The 21,202-nt window shown below is 56.5% G+C and overlaps 1 protein-coding gene across 1 annotated transcript in view; it reads left to right on the forward strand.

Annotated features, from left to right (window-relative positions):
* The window catches only part of Il4r (interleukin 4 receptor), a 34,406-nt gene that overhangs the window by 580 nt on the left and 12,624 nt on the right, over positions 1–21,202 (forward strand). The window contains exons 2-3 of the mRNA XM_005405137.2: positions 18,453–18,540; positions 20,595–20,742. Of these exons, the coding sequence (XP_005405194.1) occupies positions 18,471–18,540; positions 20,595–20,742 (218 nt within the window). The 5' untranslated portion in view covers positions 18,453–18,470. The remainder of the gene's footprint in view (positions 1–18,452; positions 18,541–20,594; positions 20,743–21,202) is intronic.

Raw genomic sequence — 21,202 nt, forward strand, 5'->3', positions numbered from 1 at the left:
CCGCGGGGCCGGGGAGCCCCGTGCCCAGGCGACGCCCGCCGGGAGGGCTTCACCCCGGGGCCGTCCCCTCCCAACTGTGTGGAACTCGCCAGATAACCCGATTCCCCGGGAGGCTTCTGGAGCGAGACTCCCAGGCCCCTTCCCCCTTTATAGCGCGAATAAGCCAACGAATCAAGTTTTTACTTTTTAAATTGCATTTTGGGCAAACGGAAGACCCGCAGCTTGTCTGCTGCCGGGACTCCGAGGTCGCACGCAGGCCAGCTCTGAACCTGCCTGAACCCCGTCGCCGCCCGTGCTCAGCCCTCTGGGAGATGCGGCTTCTGCTACCGCGGGCTGGGCGCTTGATAGGGCATTAGTCCCCTCCTAAAGTCCGAAGGGGAAGCCGAGGCACCAGTGTATTCCGGCCAGGGTGTTCTACACCACGGAGGGATTCCAGAGTCCTGCCAAGGCTTCTGGAGCCCAGCCAGGCAGCCCGCGATTACAGGCGGGGACCCTGGGGCGCTGAGTGGGGGTGACCGGCCGAGCTGCCCAGTAAGGCAGTGTTCGCTGAGCTCCTCGGGCTCCTTTGCTGTTTTGGCCACTGGAGGAGAAGCGGCCTGGCCTGGGGTGGTGTCGGCGGGGAGTGGGGCTGGGCTGGGGCTGGGCTGGGGCTGGGGGATCACAGCGGGCTCCATAATCAACTCTTTTGGGAAGGGGACCCCTGCGGAGAGAAGAGGAGAGCAGGGGAAGGGGAGGTGCGGGGGGGACTCTCCCAGCAGCAGGGACCCTGGACAGGGGCTGGGAGAGGTGGAGGAGCGCTGGGAGGCCTTGAACACCGCAGTGTGGAGGGGCCGGGGCCAGTGAACTTCATCAGCAGAGGCGCAGTGCGGATGCCTGGGTCCCTCCCACGGGGAGGAAAGCCCCAGTGAGTGAGCGGCCCAGTTACCAGCAGGTTGGGTCTGGGATGGCCTGAAGGTTTGCAGAGTCTGCGGTGACTCAGTCACTGATTTTTTTTTTTTTTTTTTTTTTTTTTTTTTTTTGTGGTACTGGGCTCAAATTTGTGATGGTCCTGCTTTGGTCTCATCCCCAGAGTGACAGGCGCGTCCCGCCACACCTAGCTCTGCCCAGTACAACGCAGGCCCAGGACTGCAGAACCCTGCCAGGAGCCCGGGAAGGGTTTCCAAGGCCTGAGCAGCCTGCTGCTGCTAGGAGTTAAGGCGGGAGTGGGGTGGGGTGGGGTGAGCGAGAATCCCTGCCCTGGCCCCCAGTCCAGGACTAGCCTCAGTCCACCTTCCACTGCATCCAGGTGGGCAGGGCAGGGATGGGAGCCCCTGGGCTGGGTCTCTTCACATGCGCATTCATAGGTCCCGTGACACCACGGTTCAACACACAGTAGGTCCACAGTAGCTTTCTATCAGTTGCCACTTGTCAGGAGATGTGTCTTGGAAGTTAACAATGAGGGTTCCAGAGCAAGACCGACCGGGTTCAAATGCTGGCTTTGCCGACTTGCTGTTGTCCTCAGTCTCAAAACCCCAGTCTCCAGTTTGTGACATTCTAGAGTACTTTATAGGACATTATGATGAAGGTTACTTGAGTGAATTTATGTCAGATGCACAAGACATCACCAGGTGTGTAGGAAGCACTTTGTGTTTGTTAAATAAATATAGCTTTATTGTCAGGTCCTATGACCTCCAGCAGATAGGACTGAGTTGGCTCATTTTGCAGAGGAGGTTGCTTAGGCCCGGATCCTCCCTTTGTCTGTTGATGGTACTTGGGGTGATGGTGTCCACGAGGTCGTTTTCGTAGGCACACACACACACGCACACACACACACACACACACGCACACACACACACGCGCGCGCACACACCCCGGGCCCTGGTGGAGCAGACAGGCCATACACCAGTATATATATAGCCTTTATTTAGCTCACGTTCCAAAGTCCACCAGCTCTGGAAGCTGACAGTTTGCCATAACTGAACTGGAAGCCAGCTGTGGCCGGAGCTGGGGGAGGGGCTCCGTGGAGTCTGTGTCCTGCCGGGTGTGAGTGCTCTGAGGTCCTGGGGCGGGGACCCTACTGTGCTTGATCGATGGGCACTGCCCTGGGGCCTGGGTGGGAGTGAGCACGTCCAGGAGTGTGTAGCACAAGATGACCCCACCCCCACCCCGCCGCCTCCTGTGTGGCTGTGAACCCTGAGACCTGCCTGGCTCCGGACTTGACCCGGGAGCCTGGGGACCTGCACCATCTTGCGGGCAGTGATAGTGTCTGAGAGAGGGTGGCAGCCGGGTGAGCCCCCCTCTGGGGAGATGACCGTGGGAGAGACAAGGGGCGGAGGCAGGGGGAGCAGGTGTGAGTTTCGCACAGAACAGGAAGACCCCGGTTCCGCACACCCCACGGTTCCCTGGGCGCCTCCCTCTAAGCCCTCGGCTCCTGCCTTTCTGCAAAGGGCTGTAGTCAGAGGCTCCAGTCTTTCCAGGAAGGGCTGTAGTTTCTGAGGTTTGGGTTTTGGTCTCTACTGACTCAATCTTGAGCACAGGGCCCCGGGGCCTCCTGAGCTGCCCTGGCCTGCTGAGAAATCAGCAGGGAGTGCTGTGCCTGGGGGCGGTGCCACCCCGGCCTGGCTGAGGGCTCAGCTGGCACATCTGCAGAGGCTCTGGAGAGGTGGAAGTGGTCCAGGGCCCTGGGAAAGAGCTCCTGGGTGGGAGGGGCCAGCTGACAAAATTAAGTCGACATTTGCAAGTGTTGGGTGCCAGCCCCAAGCCAGCCCTCACACTCACTCAGCAAAGGAGCCCAGGGCTGGGGACACAGCCACAAGACAGAGCAGCAGGGGCCCCTGTGGAGCTGAGCAGAGAGTTGGGTAGTGTTGGAGTGGGACCTCTCCGGGCAGAGGGTGAACCAGGCAGAGGGAGCAGCAAGTGCAAAGGTCCTGGGGTGGAAACAAGCTTGGGGTGTTCTGCCAGCAGCAAAGAAGCTGACAGGCTAGAATGAGTTGTTGGAAGGAGTGGCTAAGAAGAAAGGCCGGGAGTTGAGCAGGAGCCAGGAACCTGAGTCATCCCACCCCATTTGTCTACCAGCCCCTCAAGGCAGGAGCTACAGGAGCTACTCTTGTCCACATTCTATGGATGAAGTAACACGAGCACAGAAAGGTTCAGTAACTTGTCCAGGGTCACACAGTGAGGTAGGGATGAGGACTCGGAAGCCCCCGATCCTTCAGCCTTCACCACTGTTTTTTACCTTTATAAATATTTTTCTTATATTAGTGAAAAGAGATACAAGTCCTAATTTTCAATAGATGGGTAGACAGATGATAGAGACAGATTCACAATAAGTGTGCCGCCCTGTGCATTTCTTAATTTACATAAATGCTGCCGTAGCTTCTTTCCAAGGCGCTGCTTCCATCAACATTAATTTTTCAAGATTCACCACTGTTTTTAAACATAATGAAAACTGTGCCTAAAAGCCTAATGCCCACAGGGCGTGGTGGTACACAGCTGTAATCCCACAGCACGGGGAGGAGGCTGAGGCAGGAGGATCGCAAGTTCAAGCTCAGCCTGGGCAACTTAGCAACTCGGGAAGACCTTGTGTTAAAATAAAATTTAAAAGGGGTTAAGGATGTAGTTCCCTGCCAAAGCCCTGGGTTCAATCGCTAGTAGTGAGGGGCGGGGGAAGAAGCCGGCAGCGCACCCACCACTTAGAAGGATGTGCTTTCTGGAGCTGCTGGTGCCTCACCGGGTGCCTGCCCAGGCCGGCGTGGCTCTGCTGAGCCCCGCGGTGTAGGGGATCCAGGGCTTCTGCGGATGGCTGTTGAGCTGAGCGCCTTCCCACGCCTCCGACAGTGAGCGATGTGTGTGCTTCTAGCAGGAGGCCTGGGGTGCGAGGGTGTCCTCCCCTCTCCCCGCAGGGAAACTGAGGCTCCCCAGCGCTCCCCGCGGAGGAGGACAACCAGGACAGCTGGGAGCCCCGAGTGCACAGACGCCCCGAACCGTTTTGGGGAACTCGGGTGGAGGCTGAGGGTTCCCGAGGCAGCCGCGGAGGTGTCCTGGCCTTTGTAAAGAAGAAACGAAACTCCTGGGGCGGAGTCGCCCGCTCCTCCGCTGGGCTGCGGTTCGAGCCTGCAGTTCCCCGAAGCGCCCTGGCCCCCGACACTGGGGCTCGGCCTCCCCGGAGCACGCCGGCCCCTGCTGAGCAGATCTAACTGGAAAACAATTCTTGAGGTTTAGCCAAATCAGTTCTCTAGGAATTTCCAACTTCTGGCTCTGCTTCCCTCCTCTGTAACGCAGATCTGCCTTTCCGTTAGATAACTAGTTATTCCAGGTGTTCTCCCTGACTTCGGCGATGGCACGGAGTTCATTCTGGCTTTGGACATGACTCAGTTGATCAGAACGCCTCATAAAGCCCATCGGCTTCCCAGTCAGAGAAGGGGGCTATCACCTCCTTGGATCTGGAACATATACCCCTGTTGATGCAACCCTGAAATCCTACTTTGTAGCAGCCAAATCCCAGTGGCATCCCATATCAAATTTATTAGCCCAGAATTCCATATTTCGTTTCTGTGTCTGCTGCTGTCAATCAGAATTTCTTCCATCCTGAGACTTCTTGTTTGAGACTAAGAGTTGTTCACAGTCTTTCTTGTTTCCTGGTAACTGTACTGCAGGCTTCGGAGCTCGCAGTTTTTCTTTGAATACTGCTTTGGCTTCAATCTACAAGGCTCGTTACACTGCTCACCTAGTTTGTAATTTCCCATTTTTCTTTTTTTTTGGTCTTTTTGAGGCAGGGTCTCGCTGTGCAGCTCAGGCTGACCTTGAGCTCACTGTGTAGCCCAGGCTGGTCTCGAACTCACAGTGATCCTCCTGCCTCAGCCTCCTGAGTGCTGGGATTACAGGCGTGCACCACCACGCCCGGCTAATTTCCCATTTTTCAGCGTCATTTAAAAGTGCTCCATGACTTTTAAGTGTCGGGAAGATGGACAGACTCTTGAAGTTATCTTTTTGCTCATTTCTAAATCTGGCCATGACAGTATCACCATTGCATCTGTATTCACCATGGAGCATTTATTGAGGTCTTCGTAGGATTTTCTGGTCTTTTTTTCCCTGAACGTTCCCCTTGTGGTTGAAAAAGGTGCGTATTCTGCTGCGTCTTCTGTTCTAGTTTTCCAGCGCTCTATCTACAAGACCAAGCTTGCTGACTGTATGGTTCCATTTCCCGTGTCCACCTGTTCTTCTCTGCCCGATTTACCCGCCACTGTCACCAGGGAGCTGTTAACCTCTCGCCGTGTTTCTGTTGGTGTTTTGCTTTACTTCAGAAGCACTGCTGTTAGCTGCCCGGCGTAGGACTAGAACAGGAGTTGATGATTTTCAGACCTTCTTGGCGAGCGGCTTCTCTGGGTGAAATCCCCGCGGCCCTCCTTTTGCAGCTCACGGTCGTAGGCCCTGTCCTGTCTGATGCCAGCTCCGTCCGCACCTGTTGTCTCCACCTGCCTTTCTCGTAGTTGATTCCCCAGCTCTTTGCATCGCTTTGTCCAGCTGGGAAGCTGTAGGACTTCGACCCCAGCTGGTCAGGTCGGGCGGAGGACGATAGGGCCTGCGTCTCAGTCCCTGTAACTAGAAACGGGGCAACTCCTTCTCCCCGCGTGGGCCTCCCTTGCCTTTTCATTTCTGCCTTGTCCGTGCCTGTTTGCAGGCAGGAAGCTTGCCGCCCTCTCGCGGACTGGGCGCTTGTACGTAACACAGCTTATTTCTGTTTAAATCCCTTCCCATCCACCTCCCTCCCCCATCTCTAGATCCCCTTCCTGGTTGTCCTTCTCGCCGCTGTTACTCTTAGCGCGTGCGTACGGCACTCGATGTTTGCGTTTCTTGTGGACATTTGTCCCTGTGCATGGCATGTCTTAAGTCTTCCTACTTCCCCTTCCTGTCCACTTCTCCCCGCCCCCTGCTCCCCGGTCTCTCAGACCCCTTTGATTTACCAGAGGTCTCTCCCCTTCTGTCCTTCCATCCATCCTTTATTTTGCTCTTCGTGCTTTGCCCCACGCAAACGAGTGATACGTGTGGTATTTAAGCTTGGTGTCTGATGTATTTCACTCCACGCTGTTTTTTCCTGCAGATGTCACACATCTATCCTTTTATAGAGCCAAGTAGTATTCCGTTAGGTATCTCCTTGCCTGTGGGTGAGCATACAGGCTGCTTCCGGGATCTAGCTGTTATGAATTGTGCTACCGTATACATGGATATGCATGTATCGCTGTAATAGGATGTCTTTAGCTCTTTGGGGAAAATACCAAGAAGGAGAACACCTGGGTCATATGGAATTTCTCATTTTAGCTCTTTGGGAAATCTCCATACTGATTTCTTTAATGGTTGGACTCTACATTTCCGCCAACAGTGTTACAGGGCTGCCTGTCCAGCCCTTCGTAACTCTTTGACTGCTGGATGACTGCCCCTCTCTCTGCTGTAAGACATGGTCTTAGTGTCATTGTCATGTGCATTTCTCTAAGAGCCGCAGAGGTTGAACATTTCTTTTCAAGTTCGTTGGCCTTTTGCGCTTCTGAGAGGTGTCTGTTCATTTCACTTGCCCGTTTCTGGATTGGGATGGGCTTCAACTTCTTGCTCTATAAAAATAAGATCTATCTGAAATAAACCTGTCCTTCCTTTCTGTCAGGGTTTCTGTAAAAATAAATATAACTGGGGCTGGGCTGTAACTTAGTGGTGGAGCACTTGCCTAGCATGTGTGAGGCTCTAGGTTTCATCCCCAGCACCACAAATAAATGAATAAATAAGATCATGAATATAAAGAGCTCTGCACACTCCCTGTACACACATCAGCCATTGAGTATGAACACCCTGGCCGCCATCACAGGCAGCAAGGACAGCATGTGCAAAGGCCCAGGGGTGAGAAGGCGCCAGCAAGGGGCGTGAGTCAAAGGTGGCTGATGACTTGGTTTGGCCGCCCTCAGGGCCTCCTCTGCTTGGCATGAGACATGAGTAAGACCCACTCCCTGCCCGGAGGGACTTTCAGTCTGCAAAGGGAGAGAATCAATGGGCACAGCTCACTGTGAACAGGAAAGAGAGGGGTGTGGCATCAGGGCTGCCAGGTGGGCTGAGGGTGGGGTGCGGTGCACTGGGAAGATTCTAGAAGGGCCCCTGAGGAGAGCAGCACCTGCCCCAATGGGCAGAGGAGGCTGCCTGAGGGCCGCGGGACAGCGGGCAGTCCGTTGCCATCTGGGCCCTGATGGGCGAGGTGGCAGGGCTGAGATTCGTAAAGATGGCACTCAGGCCTGGGCATGATGGCGCAGGCTGGTAATCCCAGCATTCCAGAGGCGGAGACAAGAGGATCCTGAGTTTGAGTCCTCCTGGACAATTTAGTGAAATCTTGTTTTGATATTTAAAAAAATTCTTAAAGGGCCAGGATGTAGCTCAGTGCAAAGGCCCTGGTTCAATCCCCAGTGCCTCAAGGAGCAAACAAACAGGGTCAAGATGATCCCGGCGCGCCGGGTCTCCCCAGCAGGGGGAAGGACGCTGGGACCTGCAGTACGTTGGGGTGCTCTGGGGCAGCAGAGCCCAAGCAGGGGTGGAGCCTCCCATCACCATGGCAGCCAGCGAGAAGGAAGGTGTGGGGAAGAGCCGGCCGGGGCTACCTTCACCTGGCAGGCGCCCGCTTGGCCTGGCCGCGGTCCCCTCTGTTGCCCTTTTCCTCTTGTTGGGCTTCTGACATCTCCTGACAGTCTGCCTCTGCCTAAGGGGGGTGATGGGGCTACAGGCCGCTGGATTATTTTCCAGCATTTGTACATCAAGATAAAACGCAGGAACGCGTGGCGTTCTGGTCACTCTTGAACATCAGGAACCTTGACAAGAGCACCAGGCCTTTGTTCTCAAGTAGCAGCTGGAGGGCCGCAGCCCGGGGCTGGACCTGGCTTTGCCACTTGTCCGCTGCTCCTTTGGGTCAGGGATCTGATCAAGTTTGTATTCCCAGTACTGGGGATTGAAGCCAGGGATTTGTCACTGAGGTACATCCACTGCCCTTTTATTTATTTATTTATTTTGAGACAGTGCCTCTATAAGTTGCTGAGTTACCCAGGCTGGGCTGAAACTTGCTGTTGTCCTGCCTCAGCCTCCCCAGAGTTCTGGGACAACAGGTGTGCTCCGGTCCAGCTGGCCCCGCAGACGTTTGAATTTACTTTGAAGGGTGATTGTCGGTGGGCTACGAGCAAGGTGGCTGGAGCTGCCCAGAGGTGGCCGGTGCCCTGCTGCAGCAGGCCCCTTGTGGAGGACTGGGGGACTCCGGGGAGTGGACTAAAAGGCGGCTCGGACCCAGCTGGCCGGAGGACTCGTGCTCCTGAGGTTTTTGCTGATCGCCCCAATAGCCAAAGTTGCAGAGCTGGCTCTTTTCCTTCCCTTTTTAAAAAAATTTTTGTTTTGCTCTGCGGTCTGTTTTTTGCTTTGCATTATTTTATTTTGAGACAGGGTCTCGCTTCGTTGCCCAGGCTGGCCACAAACTTTGATCCTCCTGCCTCAGCCTCCTGAGTGGCTAGGATTACAGGTGTGCGCCACGGCAGCGGCTCTTTACCTTTCTATTGCAACTTATGTGCAGGTGAAGGGAAGCTTCGTGCGTTCTCACAAATGAACACGTGCGTGTAACCCCTTCGAGGACAAAGCATCACCAGCTCCCGGAAAAGTCCCCCGAGCCATCTCCAGGCATGCTCCCTCGAGAGGGACACTGCCCTGATTTCCAACCCGGGGTCAGTGTGTCCCCATTTGTCTATAAACAGAACCAGGCAGTCTTGCTCGTTTGAATGTCTTTTTGCACTCAGATTGTACCTGTGAGGCCTGTCCATAACTGTCCTGGGAATCAGCATTTGCTTGGTACTCAGAGATAAGCCTCTGCCATCCACTCTGTCCATACTATATCAGGGCTCTCCCACCCAGCCCTGGTCTCCTTACCTCTTTGAACCCCCGCGTTGAAGCGAGCGGCCCTGTTCCCATTTCACAGACGAGGAGACTGAGGCCCTGAGAAGGCCCTGCTTGCCTGGTCTCCCAGGGTGGAGCCTGCACTTGGTTCCAGAGTCCTGCTTCTGCATGTTAGGTGCTCCATGGCTCCTACCCACACGGGAGGGCCCCTGGGCCTGCGTATCCCCCCAGGGCTGGGAACGGTCAGGGCCAGACCCAGGAAGAATGTGACCGAGCGCCCCCGCCCTGCCATGCCTGTCTGCTGCGTGAACAACGCTCCTACCTGTGTCCACATGTTGCTGGCGTGGCTTTGCCAGGGAGAGAAGACCAGCTTGCTGCTGCGACAAGTCAACCGACAGAGGCAGGGCAGACATGAGGGAGCCCAGACACCGGCCTGGCCGCCTCCTGTTTCACCCTGAGGGTGCGTCTCAGGCTCCTCTGAACCTCAGTTTCCCCTCTGTGCTGGGGGAATGTTGCCTTCATCTTCCGCACTGTGCTTCCCAGGAGGAGCAGACAGGCATGGAAGAGGGGCCAGTGCCTGACTGCTTCCTGCATGCCGGGCGCTGCCCCAGCAGTTCCAGAGCCGGAAGGCCTGGGTTCAAACCCCAGCCCCTTTCTTTACTGACCGGACCCTGCACAGGTTCCCGGAACTCTCCGGGCCTTGGTTTCTCCATCTCTAAAATGGGGATGGTGTCAGCTGCACCCGCCGTGCCCCTTGGGCAGCTGTCGGACTCCAGTGGGTCCCTGAGGGTTGGGTGCTCCTCTGAGAGCTAAGTCCCGGTCAGGGTGGACCTTAGGGGCAGAAGGGCCCAAGAAATGACCTCTACTGGCTGGAGCATCTGGAGACAGGCAGAGGCAATCGTAGTGACCTCTGCAGACCTCAGAAAGGAGCCCTGGGAGCCAGGACCGTCTCGGAGACGGCCAAAATCTAATCAGTGCCCTGGCGCCGGGGGATGCTCGCTCTTCTCGGGGCAGCGAGCAGCAGTCGTGGCCGCGACGCCCGAGGACAGGCCCTGGAGGTCACTCCGGGTCCCCGCCTGCGTTAAGGCGACGAAGGGGATTCCGAGCCAGAACTGGTCCATGTTTGCCAGCCGTGAGCGTGGAAAATTCCAGCTCTTGGGACTGTACTCCCACCTTGCTGGGGCGGCTGTTGCTGCGGGGGACCCGTGCGTTCTTGGGTGAGCACTTGGCTCTGGGCGCCCAACTGCGCCAGGCGCTGTGCTGGGTGCGGGGGAGGCGGGGAGGGGCAGATGAACGCAGCCTGAGGCCGGGGGAGCTGGTATCCGCGGGGCGGACAGTAGGTGGATGACGCTTGATGGTGCGGGGCGCTGCACACTGGGTGCTGCTCCAGGGACGCTGGCCCTGGGAGGGTCGCAAGGAGGTGGGTGGGGCATCTGGGCCCCAGCTCCTCCCCCAGCCCCCTCCCTTGGGGCCCCTGCGGGGAGTTGCCTTAGCGTCTCCCGAGGGTCCCGTCACACATCTGTAGCCACCTTGAGTATCTGCACGGCTGCGAAGTGGCCTTGGGCAGTGCTCACAGCCGGCCTAGGCGACAGTGCCCCTGCCAGGCCATCCGGCCCTGTCCTGGCCCGTGAGGGAGGCCCAGGGCTTCCACCCAGCCTGTCCCACACAGCGCAGCCGCCCTGAGCGTCAGCCTCGTCAGACACGCACAGACTCTACTCTCAGAGCGCCCCCAGCCGGTGGGCCCTGGGCCGCCACTTGCACAGCGCATGGCCCCCAGCAAGCCTGCTCCTCTGCCGGCTGTCCTCCACAGGAGGGTCCCTACCTCCTCCACCACCCCTTCAAGGCCAGCCCCGTACCCCTCCCCAGCCACTGCCAAGTCCCGCCCACCCCATGTCCCACCTCCCACCGGGCCTGGAGCCTGGTCTGTCTTCTCCAGACCCATCAGCACCGCCCCACCCAGGCTGCTCCTCTCCTGCTCCGTAGCCTTCTGTGGCTCCCCACGCCCTCACGATGAAGTCCTGATCTGTCACCACGGCTCAGTAGACAGCTCTGCCGTGCGGCCCAGCCTGCCTCTCTGCGGTCAGTCCGGCCATGCCTTCAACCCTCCACTCCAGCCCAGGGCCACTTGCAGTGTGGGAGGTGGCCTGCGACCTCCCTCCACCCCTGCTTTTCTTGGGAACCTTCGGCGTCTGTAAAATGGGAGTAGCTGCTGCCTTCTAAAGGGAGGGCTTAAGACCTCCGCTGATCTCCCCCACCCCCAAAATTCGGCCTTCTACGGCCCCCAGACTTGGGAAACAGCAAGTCCATCCTTCCGGCTGGTTCAGGCCACAGACCCAGCTGCGCTCCCGGTCCCCTTCCTGCCTGTCTGCACCCCGCATCCACGCCATCGGTGTTCCTGTTGGCACCTGCTCCGGCACAGGCCTGGAATGCAATCCCGTCTGACCACCACCCCGTCCCGACAGCCTGGGTGTGAGGCTCAAAGCCTCTCCCTGGGCCCAGGACAGTGGCCTGCTCGCTGGTCCTGCTTCTGCCCTTGACCCCAGGGCCGTTCACACCCCGCAGCCTGCAGCGTCTTTTAAGTAGTGTCGCACGGTGTCTCTTGTCTGCTCGGAAGCCTCTAGCGACCCCTCAGATCACTCAAAGTTCTGTTAAAGGAAGACTGAATGAATGAATGAATGAATGGCCTGTTGGCCCCTGCGATAGCTGGCGTGTGACAGGTGACTGGGACGCACTCCAGCAAGGCCGGGGGGTGTGAGGGAGGCCTGCAGACCAGGACCCAACAGGGAGGCAGGAGGCCTCTGCCGCTGAGCTGACAGCAGGACCCGCCAGTGGCTGCCCATCCCTCTGAAGGGCCAGCTGCAAGATGGACAGTCAGGGCTGGGCGTTTGGAGCCTGGCCGCTCGCTCTGGCTGGGGGTGTGATGTGACAGCTGTTTCTGGGAACCCCAGCCTGGCTGCTGCCCCGGGAGCAAAGTGTCCCTGGCCCGCAGCCCCGCGGGTGGCGGACGCTCCAGGCCGGAGCAGATGGTGGCGTCTCCGAGCCTGCAGCTTCCTCTGCATGTGCCGTTGGTCACAAGCGGCTGCATCCCATCTGCAGAGCTGGCCCCTCCGCCACACGGGATTCGGCGACAGGGAGAAGTCGCGGGAGGCCTGCGACTGCCGGGCTGGGAGGGCAGACCCCGCACCCCTGCTGTCCCGGCATGCATGTTCTCCACCAGCAGCTGTGTCCCCACCAAGTGCTCTGCCCGCTGCCCAGTCCAGGCTGCTTCCTCCTTTCCCTGCTTCCTAGCTCTGTGACCTGGGCCTTGTCACTTGACCTCTCTCGGCCTCCGTTTTGCTCTTTGGCCGCTGGAGCTGATGACGCCACCTCCCAGGGGCTCAGACTGCAGCATTCGAGAGGCAGCAGAGTGCCGCGTAAGGCTCGGAGCTCTGGGACCACGAGGCCGTGTTCTCACCTCTCTGTGCCTCAGTCTCCTCACCTGTGAAATGGGAAGCTGATGCACCAGCCTCACAGGGGAGCTGTGTACTGACACTCTGCAGCTGACCCAGCATACGTGGGTAAGGGCTGAGCTCTCGCCTGGCACGCCCGAGACCTGATTCCAACCCCAGTACTGAACGAGGAGCGAAGGGAGGGAGAGGAGGAAAGAGGAAGAGAAAGGAAGAAAAAAGTAAACAATTTTTTATGGCCCAATTCTTGGCTCGGCATCTGTGTTTAAAAATAGGTTATTTTTATTTGTTGTGGCTGAATTTTAACCATTCATTCATAGTTCTCTACTGTTCCCATGGGCCATATGTGTCAGGCACTGTTTTAGTTTCTAGGGACAAAGCAGTGACCAGGGCAGACGCAAATCTGTGCTGTCCCAGAGCCAGAACTCTCGCCGGGAGAGAGCAGCCTCACTTACACAGGCAGATCCACCACTTAGATTACAAGTTATCTGTTACATTCCGAGTCTCACAAAGCAGCAGCATACCGAGAATGACTATTTCAGAATCTTCTGGCCAGAGGCTACCTCCTTTGTGAATCATTTATGAACCTTGCCTATTTTTCTTAAAAGAATGTTTATCTTATTGAGTTGTAAGATCTCTTTATATATTAAGGCCATTAAGTCTCTGTAATGTAGATTGTTACCTGTTTGAGTCATTTGCTTTCTATCTTTTCTTCCTTTCCTCCTTCCCTTCTTCCTTTCTTCCTTCCTTTCTGTGGTGCTGGGGATCAAACCCAGGGCCTTGTGCAAGGTAGGCAAATGCCCTACTACCGAGCTACACCCGCAGCGTCTTTTGCTTTTCCTTTTCCTTTTGATCTAGGGAAGCTGAAAAAATGTTTGTAGTCAAATCTTTCTATCTCTGCCTTCCGCATCCTGAAATCAAGTAAGAATTCACACACCTAACCTCCCTGCCCTGGTAAGGGAGAGTGATGAGAGCTGCAATGTGTGAACGTGGTATGTGTGCTGTGTTAGAACACAGAAGGCCTCTGGGGAGAGGGTGGGTGCAGCGGAGGCTGTGGGGTCTGCGGGCCCTGCAGGCTGTGGGCAGGAGAAGGGATAGGAGGACCGGCTAGAGGATAGCAGGATCCAAGATCACCCGGGGCTTGGATTGTTTTTGCATTTTCTTATGTTGAAACTTTGGTTTGTAGATAATTACAGATAAATATAGACTCTCTGTCTCTCCCATGGCACCATCTTACAAGAGTAGAGTACAGTGTCGGAGCCGGGATGGTGTCTTTGATACAACTCGCAGGTCTTGCCCCGGGCTCCCCGATGGACTCTGTGTGTGCCATGCGTGTGTGTTCAGCTGTGTGCAGTTTCTTTTCTTGTGCAAAGCCTTGTGTCTGCACTGCCACAGCCAAGCCACAGACCAGCTGTCCTCAAAGGCCACCTGGCACACTTTCAGAGCCGTATGCAATCCCCTTCCTGCCTCTACCTCCCAGAGCCCCTGCGACCTGCCCCGTCTGGCTCCACTTCCATACTTCCAATTTCAAGAATGGTCCTTGGGTGTGCACCCTCTTCTCACCTGGGGCTGGGCTTCATTCTGAGTCAGAGGTGATGCTCTCGGGCAAGCTGTGGCGCTCGGTGACCAAAGCTAGGCAAGGACTGAGACCTTACGGCTGGGCATGGTGGTGCACGCCTGTAATCCCAGCATTCAGGAGGCTGAGGCAGGAGGACCGTTGGGAGTTCCAGACCAGCCTGGGCTACAAAGTGAGCTCAAGGCCAGTCTGAACTGCATAGTGTTCAAGACCAGCCTGGGCTACAAAGCAAGCTCAAGGCCAGCCTGAACTGCATAGTGAGACTCTGTCTCAAAAACAAAGAAAGAAAGAAACACACACACAAAACAAAACAAAAGGACTGAGGCCTCGACAGGTGTGAGGCAGCAGGGCCGGGCCTCGTTTCCCTTGAGAAGTGACTCTGGGCGTAGCACGGGAGACAGAGGGGTGACCCTCTGCAGCGGCCACTGACTGACCCACCCCAGACTTCTCGCAGCCCTAGAATGGGCTTTTGTTTGTGATGGTTTTTGGTTTTGTGAGACAGGCTCTTGCTTTGTAGCCCAGGCTGGTCTGGAACTTACAGCAGTCCTCCTGCCTCAGCCTCCTGAGTGCTGAGATCACAGGCCTGCACCACCACACCAGGCTCGGAATGGGCTTTTGGGAAATGTTACCACTGTCCTGCTCAGAGGCCCTCAGTAGCTTTCCAGGGAGAAGCCTTTGATCCAGAGTCTAGATGCGGGCTCTGGGGAGTCCAGGAACCCCTACAAAATAAAAGGTGGAATTAAACATGTGCATATTGCCGGGAAGAGGGCTTGGATTGCGTCAGATGCTCAGAGGGGTCAGGGACCCCACAGCATAAAGGTCCTCGCCTTCTAGGCAAAGTTAGTGGTTAAGAGACCAGTTGCTGCAGCCTGAGGGCTGGGCCCGGCTCCTAGGCCTGTCAGAGCTGTGCAACCTCAGGCAAATGCTTCACCGTCTGTGCCTTGGTCCCCTTGTCTGAAAACGGGGGAAGTAGTGGTACTACTTTGTAAGGCTATTTTGAGTAGTAGGAGAGCTAATATATGTAAAAGCAGTAGAAGACTACTTGGCGTGTGGAGAATGCTTATGTTTGTGTTAAGTGTATAAAGAGGCTGTAAGATACAGGACAGAGCTTTTAGGTAAAGACTTTCTGGGGCTTCTGGGATATCAGGTCCTCCCCATTTTATCATCACTGTGTTATTCTTTTCAAATAAAAAAAATGCACTTATAGGCTGAACACTATTACCTCCCTTGTCTTGTATTTTAGACCTCTGCTAATATGACCTTAGGTGACTGTTTATTTGTTTAAGCTGTTGCTACACCACTGGCTCATGGCAGACTGTAATTTTCCCTGTGCCTTTTCTGCTGCTTAATCAGGCTTTCTGTTCCTGGACATGGGCAACTGATGTTTGAAATTGATAAGCAGAATGGCCAGTTCTTCCTGGCTCATCCTTTTCATCTCATTGTCCTAGGAGGAGTTGAAGGATCCCATGTAGTGGAATGAATCTTGGGCTCCTCAGTAGACAGACCTGGGTTTCAACTCTGCTCTGCCCTCTTGCCAGCTGTGGGACCCCTGTGCCCAGTTACCTGACCTCTGGGGCCTCAGTTTCTTCAGCAGGAGGGTGGAGATAACGGCCTCGCAGGCAGGGTTCTCCGGCAGACGATGAAGTCAGCTTCCTGAGGTGTTCAGCAAGCACAGCTGAAGTGCTGGACCAGCAGGAGCTGTGCACACAAAACCTTGGCTCAACATCAGGCAGCTGCTTCCAGCCAGCTGTCCCTGCTCGCAATGAGCACGACCTTGACCGTGACCTTGGAATGAGTGCCGGGTCTCGGGAAGGGTGCAAGAAGCAGCTGGCCACAGGTCAGACGTGGCGCTCTACGGGGCACCCCTGTCCAGCCAGGCTGGCGGCTGACCTTGGAGACCTCCGCTGAGGTCACTTTGGGCTCCAGAGGGCGGGAACCCTGGTTCCCAGTGAACTTGAACTTACCTCGTCCTCTGGCCACAGACTTGGCCCTGGCCACCCCTGCCATCCCTTGCACTCCTGTCTGCTCTGCCCCCGGGACTCCGGGTCCTCTATTCTCACTGCGTCTGTGCTTGGTGTCCCCCCGAAGCTGCCGGCACACGAGTGCCTGGGGGTGTCTCCACCGCAGATCACAAAACCCTGACTGCCAAGCAGGTGGTCTTTTTGTTGTTGTTTTGTTTTTTCTCAGGGTGCTGGGGATGGAGCTCAAGTGCTCTACCATTAAGCTATAGACCCCAGCCTGCCTGCCTTTCTTTTTCTCTTTCTTTCTTTCTTTCTTTCTTGCTTGCTTGCTTGCTTTTCTTTCTTTTTCTTTCTTCCTTCCTTCCTTCCTTTCTTTCTTTCTTTCTTTCTGTCTTTCTTTCTTTCTTTCTTTCTTTCTTTCCTTCTCTCTCTTTCTCTTTCTTTCTTGACATATAGCCTAGCTTAGGCTTGAACTTGTAATCCTCCTGCTTCAGCCTCCCAAGTAACTGGGATTACACATGTGCACCACCAAGGTTGACCCAGATTTTTATTGTTGTTTGTTTTTTATGGTACCGGGGATGGAACTCAAGGCCTCTGTACTGAGCTACATACCCATCCCTTTTTAAAAAAATTTTTTATTTGGAAACAGGGTGCTGCTAAGTTGCCCAGGTTGGGTTTGAACTTTCTCAATCCTCCTGCCTCAGCCTCCTGAGTAACTGGAATTATAAACTGGCTCAGATGTGATGTTTTAATCAGCCCTCACTGGGCTTATAGTAGGACTTGGACAGGCATCTCAACAAAGGCATGTACCAGCTCTGCTGCAGGATGGTATGGACCTCTGTGAGTTGTGAGGATGACCAGCATCAAAGACTCGCACCCCCGCCCTCCTGGCCTGGCCTTTGCTGCGGCTCTCGGGGGCTGAGCGCATTAGGGGGACCGCAGCGTGACCAAAGCAACCTTGTTCCATAGCATTTGCGGAGCCTGTGCTCCATGCCGGCCCGCTCTAGGCTCAGACTTGTCAGGGAACCAGGCAGCCCTGCTTTCCCTGCTTGTCCCTGTCCCTGGTGCCCGGGGCACTTGGGCAGCGTACAGGCCAGGCCCTCGCCTGACTGTCCCTGGTCCAGCCGACTGACCTTCCACAGGAGCCCAGGTGCTGTGCCGGCTCCTTCCCAGCCGTTGTATCCGAAAGCTCAGGCTGCCCGTCTGTCCTTCTCTGCTGGCTGCTGCTCACCAGGGGAAGGTGGTGTCTGCTAGTGTCTCTTGCTGCCAGGTTAATCCTGGCTTGTATTCTGACCCACTCGTTAATTAATGATTCATAGGAGTTTTTCCGGGAGCTGCTCGGAGACCACTGTGGTGAAGCAGAGCTTCCCGTCTCCCTGCCTTCTCGGTCTGCTTCCTCTAAGACCCCTGGACCTTAGCTGCCAGTTTTACATTGATCGGTACTGCCTGCCTCCCTCCCTCTCTCCCTTCCATTGATTGAACTCGGGACCTTTGCACTGAGCTACATCTGCAGCCTGTTTTAATTTTTTTTTTATTTTATTTTGAGACAGGATCTCCCTGTGTTTCCCAGCTGTCTTGAACTTGCCATCGTCCTGTCTCAGCCTCCTGAGTAGCTTTTTGGAATGAGATCCCAAGATAGAGAACCGAGCAGGGATCTCGGGGCAATGAGCCTTCTCAGCACTGCTAAGGAATGCAGTCCAGCGCCTTGCTTTTTAGAGGAAACTGACATTATCTACCAGGAGTGTCGGAAAAAGCGTACACACGTGCGAGCTCCGTGGACTTCTGCGTTCGAATCTCTCTCCCCCCTTCCGCCTCTCTCTCTCTCTCTCTCTGCAGCACAGGGGTTCAAGCTCAGAGCGTGCTAGGCAAGCTAGCTAGCACCGGGCCTCATCCCCAGCCCCTGAGCATTTTTCTTAATAACTGGTGCTCTGGTCTGACTGCCCTCCCATCCCTACGCTGAAACTGAACCTCAGTGTGATAGCGTTCAGCAGCGGGCCTCGGAGGAAGTGACCGAGCGCCCTATGTAGGGCGATACCTGACCTTACAGAAGAGCTCGGGGAACTTGTTTGCCCTCTGCCCTGTGAGGACACGTGGCCGCTGCCGTCTGTGAAACAGACTCTGCAGGCGCCCGGCTCTTTGCAGCCGTGAGCAACACATTTCTCCCCAGCGGCGATCGCCACCGAGGGCGTGCTTGTTACACAGGCCCCAAGGGCTAGGATGACTGCTAACCTTCCTTGAGCCTTTGTGTGTTCCGGTCGCTGTGTAAGGCCTCATGCAATGCCCCCGGCACCCCAGTGCTGTTAGCTGGCCTTTAACAGAGAGGGGAACTGCGGCACCCAAGCGCGGCCTGCTCAGAGTTCACTGCTGTAAGGGGCGGGGCAGGTGCTGAGCATAACTGACGTACGCAGAGGGCTCTCCAGGACACACAAAGCAACAAGTGTGGGTGCGGGCAGTCCGTGGCTTAGCCTGTGCCTCCTGTGGGTCTTGTGCTTGCAGATACGGTGAGCGCCGCCGACCCTGTTGGCAGAGGCCGAGGGGGCGGCACGGTGAAGCGCGGCTCCGTACTCAGCTGCTCGTTTTCCTCGGCAGGTGCCTCAGCATCTCCCCATGGGGCGGCTTCATGCTGGCCTCCTGCTCGCCGTGACCGGCCTGATCCTGGCGTGGGCGGCAGGCTGTGGTAAGTCACCACCTCTCCATCGTCCACCTCTGACTCCCGCCGAGGTCCCGGGGCCCATCAGTGAACAGAACAGAGACCCTCAGCCTTGTGGAAGATGACGCCGCAGAGGGACGGGACACGGACGGATAACATATTGTCCTGGCTGTAGTTTTTTTTTTAATGGTATCAATTCAGATTGAAACTCCAGCTGGGTGTGGTGGTGCACGCCTGTAATCCCAGCACTCGGGAGGCTGAGGCAGGAGGATCGTTGTGAGTTCGAGACCAGGCTGGGCTACAAAGTGAGCTCAAGGCCAGCCTGCACTGCATAGCGAGACCCTGTCTCAAAAAGACAAAAAAAAAAAAGATTGAAACTCCAGGTTGTTGTAGAAGTTGGAAGATAATGATTTGAGGTAAATTCTAAAGATCCCTGAAGGTGACAGAGAAAGTCAACACAGAATGGAGTCAGGGAAGCCGGGCAGCTGGGGCAGCAGGGCCCGTGGTTTAAAATCAGGTGGGCAGGGTCAGCACTGGAGCCAGCCGCTCGTGCCGCGGCTGTGCAGACACCTGGGAGCAGGCGTTCGCAGCAGAGGCACCACGGAGAGCCGGCCAGGCTTGCAGAAGGGACAGGAGAGGAGTGGGGGCCACCGTCCCGGAGGTCTGAGCCCAGCAGCAGCCTGCTCGGTTAGAGTTACCAGGATTCCCCCAGCTGCAGGGAAGGAAGGACCGGGGGAGGCCTAGGGGCCGGGAGGGAGGAGGTGGGCCAGGGGGAGCCGTGTCTGGGGCCATCGGGAAGGTCGACCAGGGCACAGATTGGAATTGGTTCGTGAGAGAGGAAGAGGTGTCAAGGTGACCCCAAGACTTCGGGCCCAAGCCACAGGGAAGGACGCGGCAGTCACTTCTGAGAAGTATTGGGGAGGTGCTCTGCTGCTGCGCGAACCCTCAGCGTGGAAGCCCTTTCCCCGTGGACTGAGCGCACTGCTGTCGGCCCTGGGCTGGGGCCTAAACAGGTGCCCGAAGCCCTGGAGCAGGGGGTCCGGAGCGCTCAGCAAGCTCACAAAGGGTGCTGGGACATCAAAAACCGGGTAAAGTAACCCTAAGCTATTGCAGGATGATCAGGCCTGCAATCTCCCAAGCAAGTGGACGTCAAAGGCTTACATAAGATGCAGACAATATTATGATTTCAGGGCACCAGGAGGACTAACTGTCTTACAGCGTCAGTATTCTCTGAGCTAGCCAAAGACTGCTCCGAGCGGCCCGTATTTATTAGATTTTCAAACAAAGGGAGAGGATACTCAAGAAAATGCAGGAATCTCGCAGGACCTTGGGAGAATTTTCCCAAGTAGTAAATTACCTCAGTCAGGAGACCTACCTTATCTTTAGGCTGGTATTTCTTGCAGGAGTGTGGAGCCTGCAGCTGCAGTCTCCTGGTAGTTAACTGGGGTTGGGGCCAAACGTCCTCAGCTGTGGCCTCATCTTGTCAGACAAGGGGCCTAAGCTTCAGACGACTCCCAAGTAAACACGGAAAGCCAATTGGTTAATGTTAAATCCTGCTCAGAGCCACTTTGCAGTGGTCCCCGACACTGGAAGAGGAAGGCCCCAACCCACGCTTTCCTCCTCCGCTGCCCAAAACCCCTGGGATGAGGGCACAGAGGCGGCTGGGCCCGGAGACTGGGGCCTCAGCGCAGAGAGAGATGGGAGGCAGGGAGTGCCGGGAGAGGGCAGACGGAGGGCAGGGGTGCCTCCCCAACGGTCCCCCGGGGCCGGGCTCCCTAACGCCTTCCCGCTGTGCCTTGGCCAGGAGCTGAGTTACCCTAAGAAGAAGGGGCATTCCGCCCCGCCCTCCTCATGGGCCCTGCACCCTGCAGGGAACCCACAGGGACCCTGGTCCAGCGTCACACGGTGGGAGCTGACAGCGTACGCTCCCTGGCACCTGCATCCCCAGTCCTGGTTAGGCTGGTTTCCCACTTGCCCTGGTCATGCAGATGCCCCTGGCTGTGGGTTCCCGGCCACCTGAGTGGTCCCGTGGCTTCTGGCCGTGGCTTCCTGCCTGCTCAGGTGGTCCCCTGTCCCCACAGGGAGCCTGAAGGTTCTGCGGAAGCCCACCTGCTTCTCGGATTACCTCAGCCTGTCCACCTGTGAATGGCGGCTGGACCGCCCCCTGGACTGCAGCGCGGCGCTCCGCCTGTCCTACGAGCTCCTGTTCAACCCGGAACCGGATGCAGAGTAAGCCGGGGCTGGGATCGTGGGAGGGCGGGGTGCTGAGCAGGGTTGCCAAGGCTCGGCCATCTCGGGACACGCTCTCAGGCGCAGTGGAGGCCTCCGCAGCACACTGTCACCGCGCACATAGCGTGTGGATCTGGCTGGAATATGGCACAAGGCCAGCAGTCTCAAACTTCATGGTCTCTGGTCCCCTCGGTGCACTCATCAGTCAGCACCCGAGAAGCTTTATCCAGCAGCGTGCTCCATCCGTATCTCCCTTGTTAGATCTCACACGCAACACAGTTCCACAGGACAGCGGTTCCACAGGCCCTCCGAGCGGTGACGCACCATGTAGCACGTAGCCACTGAAAAGCTCCAGAGTCTTCTGGAGACTGAGAAAGGGTCAAACGAGCAAGAAAGCGTAAAGGCAAATAACATCTGGAGTTACTATGGAGACAGTTTGACCCAGTGACCCGGGCCCGTG

Source organism: Chinchilla lanigera, unplaced genomic scaffold (genome assembly GCF_000276665.1).
Source record: "Chinchilla lanigera isolate Chin_1 unplaced genomic scaffold, ChiLan1.0 scaffold00092, whole genome shotgun sequence".
Lineage (NCBI taxonomy): Eukaryota > Metazoa > Chordata > Mammalia > Rodentia > Chinchillidae > Chinchilla > Chinchilla lanigera.